At 44.1% G+C, this 8,257-nt stretch overlaps 1 protein-coding gene across 1 annotated transcript in view; it reads left to right on the forward strand.

Moving 5' to 3' along the window:
- Positions 1-6,740, forward strand: part of MBTPS1 (membrane bound transcription factor peptidase, site 1) — a 77,767-nt gene extending 71,027 nt beyond the window's left edge. The window contains exon 22 of the mRNA XM_082269775.1: positions 6,484-6,740. Within this exon, the coding sequence (XP_082125901.1) occupies positions 6,484-6,680 (197 nt within the window). The 3' untranslated portion in view covers positions 6,681-6,740. The remainder of the gene's footprint in view (positions 1-6,483) is intronic.
- The last annotated feature ends 1,517 nt before the right edge of the window (positions 6,741-8,257 follow it).

The following is an 8,257-nucleotide window of genomic DNA, read 5'->3' on the forward strand; positions in this document are numbered from 1 at the left end:
TTAATCTGTCAAACTATGGCGGAATGTGTTTACATCAAAAAGAATCTCTGCTGTGGAAGACCCCTAGTTGAGCATTTATATAAAAACACAGACCAGTGAAGTGCACTACAAGGTCCAGTCCGACAAACTGCAGTCTATGGTGTCGGCATATGAAAAAATAAGAAAAAATAAAAGAAACTGGTTTAATGACTCTGTAACCCAATCCATAATCATAAGTAATGATCAAAGACTCACTGGAATAAAGGCGTGTATATTTTACTTAAGCAATCTTAGATTAAACATGCAAAACCCAAGGAGGTTCTAGCATGATGTCAAAATATTAAAAGGTATCAAAAAACAACTAACAAGACGCACACATATATTAAAAAGCAAACCAACACCCCCTCCCCAACCATAAACCATGTAAGGCCCAAGTAAATATTGTTGCTCAGCAATATAGTTTGTATTGATTTGTATATGGGTCAAGAGGTCAAACCTGGCAAACAAACGGATAAACTGGTGATAAGTCCTAGTGCAATAGGGACCTTGTATAAATTCTCTCAAACTCAGTTCAAAAGGACAAATAGCTCATAGTTTGAAACAGTTGTAGGTTATCTCAGACAATCTTGATAGATGAAAGGTTGTATCCACAAGGTATTGAAGGGTAAAGAGGCATCTGTGCGTGGTCTAGAGGAGGCATAAAAGGAACACTGGATAGAGCAAATCATCATAGGGTGTCAAAGGCTAAATACACACAGAAAACCTCCCTCGCACAGCACAGGCATATACTGCAAATCCTTGACAATGTTCATATAAACAAACACAGATTGTGGAGATAATGTTGGGATATACTCATCCATAAAGTAAGGAGCCCAAGATGATCCGAAGAAATGTCCCACAAACTAATTGAAGAGAACCAGAAATAGCACAAGTCCCAGATGCAGTCCAGACATTCAGTAAATATCACCAAACCATAGAGGGGGTAGAGTTGTTGCAAAAGTGCCGGTGCCTGACCGGTTTCGCTGGACAAGCCGGCTGCTTCAGAGGCATATGAAAAAATAAATAGACCGGCGCTTTGCGGGAAAAAAAACAGCTGCTAGTACTAAAGGTAAAATATGCCCAAACCTTCGTTAACCATATAGAAAAAAGGTGCATCACTTAGATATATAAAACACTAGATATTATATTATAAAGTGATGTAGATAAATAACACAAAAATGTTCATACAGAATTGTCACTCATGATTAGTGATAGTCCTTAATGATCTATAAGTCTCTCTGGACCACTCCAACAAAGTGCTTCAATGTGTCACACCACTAATCCAATGCACTCTCCAGAAAGTGTTGCTGCACAAGTCATAGGCAGCAAACTGGGCTTAAAGGTATCCTCTAGATTCAACGATGTAACCCTGGGGACAGACTCCCAGGAGTGATGGCCTTCTGAAGAGAACTGCCAGTCAATGGCATTAGAGAACAGCAGATGGATGACAGGATTTTGTTGAATGGATGCTCACGAGAAGGCAAAGAAATTGGTGATGGCGTAGAAGTAAAAAATAGGAATATTTGTACACTTTGTTCCCTATTAAGGAAATATTCAGTGAAAAATCACCACAGGTGTGTCCCACCACCAATATAATGCGTTCACTAGATCAAATGGCTGCACAAAGATGTGAACAGCAAGTAGGCACCATACAAATCACCAGGTACCCACAATGTGCACCACTACTAGTATAACGCACTAACCAGATTGAACGGCTGCACAAAAATGTGAACAGGAAGTAGGCACCAGCGATCCACACTTTTTAGGGATGGTCCCCTTTAAGGAAAAATCCTCAGTGGCACAGAACAAGTATGTGATTTGCAGCAGCATCAATAGATAATGGGACTGTATGGAACAAATGCTCGCCAAAGACAGACCAAGAATGAAGATATATATTGTAGTGTTTTAATGGGAATGTGGATACAAACCGGTATAAATGACAGTATCTAGAACTTAAAGGCCACTAAAAACACCATATGGTGGCGATGACGTCAGCACTCCAACTATTTTTGCACTCTGGCGCATACTTGGGGCGGGGGGCAAAAAAAGAAGTGAACCTCTTAAATGGGTTACCGCCCCCCACTTCTCACAGGCACGAAGAGGTTGACACGAGGTAGTCTTCTCTTCTGCAGAACGCAGACGATTGGCAGGCTTTCTGACAGCTGTCATGATCTGATCTCCCTCTAGCCGGCTAAAGGAATAGAACAGGTTCATACACTGACAGCCTTGCAGTTTCTCCATCCACACCCTGCAGGCAACCCTGTGGTGATTTCATCTTCCATCCGTGTTGAGTACCAAAATTTTAACATGTAAGTGTACGATTTGGTTTTTATGGAATAAATTACCATCATTCTAATGAGGATCTGGCGCTGCCATTTCTTTGCTAATTGAGCATGTGGAACAGATGTCTGAAGCATTATGCTTCAGTTGTGGTTGATAGCTTGTTGTAAGCATCTGTTTTGCATAGGTCTGTTGTGTATATACAGATGTACCAATCGCGCAGGCTAAGGTCCTGGGACACTGATGCCTCAGATGCTTTAGACTCCCCTGGCCTTTGGGGGATATTGTCTCTTCAAATTTGCACTTGATTTCATCATTGGGATACCACAGAAGGCTAGAGCATACTCCTGACTCAACATCAGTTTTTAGCATTAGAAATCTTCCTGACACATCTATGCTGTGACAGTCCTATTTCTGTTTTTCTGGGCCTCTTTGGAGGCTGTTTCTCTATGGCCCACCCTCAGGATCTTAGGTTTAGGAACTTGGGTTCTTGGGTTTAGTAACTGAAGGCCGAATTCTGGGCTCCAGGCCCCCACCCATTCACTGCACGGACTCTCTCCTGTGTGTATGCAGACTTGTATAAAGTACTCAAAATTTCTACTTGAGTAAAAGTACAAGTGCTCGATCAAAAAGTGACTGAAGTAGAAGTGGAAGTGCTCGCAGAAAAAGTTACTTAAGTGGAAGTACTAAAGTATTCAACATTTTTTTTACTTAAGTAGCAATTTTTTTGAAAAAACTACTTGCAATACTTAAGTACTAAAAGTATAAAAAGTACCAGTAGTTTTGAAAAAAAAAAATTCTACTCAAGTACTGAAAGTAGAAGTACTGTGTTATGTAGTTAAAGAAAGAAGTCAAAAGTTTGAACATCATATTGTTTTTTATTATTTCAAATGATTAACCTAAAGGACAATCACAATTCCTTAGGCTGTAATTTTTTGTAAACAAAAAACAGATAAAGTATGTCCCTCCCTTCCCCTTTTAAAGAATCCCTCCTTCTCTTCCCTGCATGTTTTTTTTTTCTCCACAGCTTATTGGTGCGCAAAATCATATATAAACCAATGTGATATACAGCAATATATTCCAATAATGAAATAAAGGAAGAGTGTATGAAATCTAAGTCAATAAAAAGTTCAAAATATTGTGAATCTTCAAATATATATATGTGACAAAACAAGATGAATATAATTTCATATCTGCTGTTAATGGGAAAGAACTTCCCAACCAGGGCCGGCCTTAGGTGTTCAAGCGCCCTGTGCGAGCTGATCCTGTGGCGCCCCCACCAGCGCCCTGCACATTTTTTCTTGCACTTTTTTTGCACTTCATTTGACTTTTCTTTTTTATGATCACTACAAACTTAGCCCCCCTTACATTAGAGACCCCCCTTACATCAGAGACCCCCCAACGGAGCCCTCTTACAACAGAAACCCCCCACAGAGGCTCCACTTACATCAGAGAGCACCCTTAAAGCAGAGGCCCCCTTTACATCAGAGACCCCCCCACACAGAGCCCCCTTACATCAAAGACCCCCCCACACAGAGCCCCCTTACATCAGAGACCCCCATACAGAGCCCCCTTTACATCAGAGACCCCCCACACAGAGCCCCCCTTACATCAGAGACCCCCCCACAGAGCCCCCTTACATCAGAGCCCCTCACACAAAGCCCCCCTTACATCAGAGACCCCAACACAGAGCCCCCTTACATCAGAGACCATCCCCACACAAAGCCCCCTTACTTTAGAGACCCCTCACACAAAGCCCCCCCTTACATCAGAGACCCCAACACAGAGCCCCCTTACATCAGAGACCATCCCCACAGAGCCCCCCTTACATCAGAGACCATCCCCACAGAGCCCCCCTTACATCAGAGCCCCCCTTACATCAGAGCCCCTCCACCCAGAGCCCCCCTTACATCAGAGCCCCTCCACCCAGAGCTCCCCTTACATCAGAGCCCCTCCACACAGAGCTCCCCTTACATCAGAGCCTCCCACATCAGAGCCCTCCCACACAGAGTCCCCCTTACATCAGAGACCCCCCCACACAGAGCCCCCTTACATCAAAGACCCCCACACAGAGCCCCCTTACATCAGAGACCCCCCCACACAGAGCCCCCTTACATCAAAGACCCCCACACAGAGCCCCCTTACATCAGAGACCCCCATACAGAGCCCCCTTTACATCAGAGACCCCCCACACAGAGCCCCCCTTACATCAGAGACCCCCCCACAGAGCCCCCTTACATCAGAGCCCCTCACACAAAGCCCCCCTTACATCAGAGACCCCAACACAGAGCCCCCTTACATCAGAGACCATCCCCACACAAAGCCCCCTTACTTTAGAGACCCCTCACACAAAGCCCCCCCTTACATCAGAGACCCCAACACAGAGCCCCCTTACATCAGAGACCATCCCCACAGAGCCCCCCTTACATCAGAGACCATCCCCACAGAGCCCCCCTTACATCAGAGCCCCCCTTACATCAGAGCCCCTCCACCCAGAGCCCCCCTTACATCAGAGCCCCTCCACCCAGAGCTCCCCTTACATCAGAGCCCCTCCACACAGAGCTCCCCTTACATCAGAGCCTCCCACATCAGAGCCCTCCCACACAGAGTCCCCCTTACATCAGAGACCCCCCCACACAGAGCCCCCTTACATCAGAGACCCCCCCACACAGAGCCCCCTTACATCAAAGACCCCCACACAGAGCCCCCTTACATCAGAGACCCCCCCACACAGAGCCCCCTTACATCAAAGACCCCCACACAGAGCCCCCTTACATCAGAGACCCCCCACACAGAGCCCCCTTACACCAGAGACCCCCCACACAGAGCCCCCTTACATCAGAGACCCCTACACAGAGCCCCCTTACATCAAAGACCCCCCACACAAAGCCCCCTGTACATCAGAGACCCCCCACACAGAGCCCCCCTTACATCAGAGACCCCCACACAAAGCCCCCCTTACATCCAGAGACCCCAACACAGAGCCCCCTTACATCAGACCATCCCCACAGAGCCCCCCTTACATCAGAGCCCCCCCAAAAAAACCCCTACAGAGCTCCCCCTACATCGGAGCCCCTCCACACAGAGCTCCCCTTACATCAGAGCCCTCCCACACAGAGCCCCCCTTACATCAGAGACCGCCCACACAAAGCCCCCCCTTACATCAGAGACCCCCCATGTTTCCCTTAACCAAGATGGCCACCAGTGCCTCGATCGCACTGCGAATGCACACGTGCCTCTACTGCGCGGCCGCCGGAATCCCCGCCTCCCAGCGCTGAGACGTCAGCGAATGGAGACAAGGAGGGGAGGAGCGGAGTGGCCGAAGCCCGCCACACATGTCAGAGCGCCGAGAGGCGCATGTGGGAGCACTCCACGCTGGCCCAGCGGAAGCCTGGAGTGGAACAACGCTACCCAAATGGCCAGAGACCAGGTACCCATGAAAAGGGGGGGTATCTTTACCTTTGCCTTCCTATAGAAAAGGGGAGGGGGGAAGGCAGAATAGGGAGGATAATTGAAAGAGTAGGAGAGAGCAGTAAGGAGGGAAACCAAACAAAAAAGGGAAAGGCAGAGAAAAGTAACGAGTAACGATGCAGCACAAAAAAAAGTATCGGAGTAGAAGTATTGAAATCATCGAAAAAATGTAGTGAAGTAGAAGTAGGAGAAAAAAATTCTACTCTAGGAAAGTACAGATACCGCATTTCGGTACTTAAGTACAGTACTTAAGTAGTTCTACTTCGTTACTATACATCTCTGTGTGTGTTATGCTTTATATACACATACACCTTTTTTCTCAGATGTCTTTAGGCTGTACATGTCACACATGGAAATTTTGAGATCTCCCGGCGGTGGTTGGTCCTCTGTAATGGAAAGAGGGGATCTGACATCTGAAGTGCGTTCTGCATCAGCACACTGTGTGTACAGAGCACTGTGGTGGTGCTTCCTGAGGGCAGCAGGTCCAGGACACCTTCTTCAGTCTTCTAGGTTAAAAATCTGGAATTGAATTACTGATAGGTAGTGCTGGGGAGGAGGTGAGTATTGCATCTAGAGCTGCTTTTTATTTATTTGTTCTGTGTGTTTTTTTGTTCATTGCTTTGGGACCATTCTAGAAAAAAAAATTAGAACAGAGTTGGATTTAAAAAATCTTGAATTCTTTTTTTATCATTTATATTTTTCCTCCACTTATAGGCATAATGCCTGGACGCTATAATCAGGACGTGGGACAGACTATTCCAGTCTTTGCATTTCTTGGTGCTATGGTAGTCCTGGCTTTCTTTGTGGTGCAAATCAACAAAGCCAAGAGCAAGCCAAAGAGACGGAAACCTCGAGTGAAGCGACCTCAGATTATCCAGCAGTACCACCACCCAAAGACGCCATCTGTCTGATTCACCACATGGCACATTATGTGTGACCAGCTGGACTTTTATCAACAGCCTCACAGAAACTGTAAAGTCTGCCACCTCAAGACAGAACTTTGACTGATACTTTCAGGTCGCTGTCTTAATGACCAAACTGGACCTTCGTAGAAACTGCTCCTTTTTTATATTTATTATGTCAAACAAACCCTTATTAAAGGGTTTCTCTCTACCAAAAAGGGACATTTTGGGGCAAATGCAATATTTTAGGAAGACTTGTGCCCAGCACAAATAAATCAAGGCATGAGATCTTTTAAAAGGGGCATTGAGCCCTGAAACAGTGACTTTTTTTTTTATATTTCTGTTTTTGTAATTTTGATCATCATTCCATCTATAAAGGGTGGATATTGTTTTCAATAAATAAGCATCTTTTAATAAAGCACATCACATTGCCCCATGCTAATATTGTATATGTGGTGTAAATGCTAATTATGGATACGTTGGTTCACCTGTACAGCTTTGATTTAACTGAAGTCACAAAGTGATGAACTTTTTCCTATGTGTACAGAAACCTTTGTTGCTATGCAACACAGGTTTTAGCGTGTACAGGTCCCCGTTATAGCTGCATTGGAGCCTTGTTAACATGGGCTTCAGAGCAGTGTGCACTTCATACTTTTGTGAAGCTTTCAGAAATCTTTTCCAAAGTATCAAACTTAACCCCTTTGTGCCTAAGGGTAAAACAAATGTTAATGCCTAAGCACTGCGCTGTACTAACTTTATTTTTATACTTTTGTAAGTGAGATGAAAACACTTGTATAGTACTGGCAGCAATCAACTCAATTATTCTTCAATTTCTTTCTTTTTTTTTTCTTTCTTTTTTGTAATTGCGCTGATTAATATATCCTTAATGGATATCTACTGATTTATTTATATACATTATATATTATCAAAGGAAAACTGGCCCAAAATAGTAAAAAAAACAAGTCGGAGGACTCAGAGAAAATAATTTTACAGTAAGTTCTTACAAAAATTTAATTTTTTTTGTTTTTTTAAAATTTAGCTATAAATTTTTTTATTCTTATTGCTACCATAACAATCACAGTAATACCATATAATATTTGCTATTTGTACCCATAGTACAGCCCAGAAACAATAGTGCGCATTTTGCCTCTTCTTTTTTGTACCTCACACACTGACACTGATACTAATTAAAATGTTTAAAACAATACATACTGACCATGACCTTTGACCCCTACTTGATCCAAATAACCCGGGCACTGACCTAGATCTTGGTGAGACACTGGTCTATGTGTTATGCGGCGCGCTCCCAGCGCAAAGACAGATGTGTATATACAGTGCCTTGCCAAAGTATTCGCCCCCCTTGAACTTTCAACCTTTTGCCACATTTCAGGCTTCAAACATAAAGATATAAAACTGTAATTTTTTGTGAAGAATCAACAACAAGTGGGACACAATCATGAAGTGGAACGAAATTTATTGGATATTTTAAACTTTGTTAACAAATAAAAAACTGAAAAATTGGGCGTGCAAAATTATTCAGCCCCTTTTACTTTCAGTGCAGCAAACTCTCTCCAGAAGTTCAGTGA

This window comes from Pelophylax lessonae, assembly GCF_965119305.1.
Source record: "Pelophylax lessonae genome assembly, chromosome: 10".
Classification (NCBI taxonomy): domain Eukaryota; kingdom Metazoa; phylum Chordata; class Amphibia; order Anura; family Ranidae; genus Pelophylax; species Pelophylax lessonae.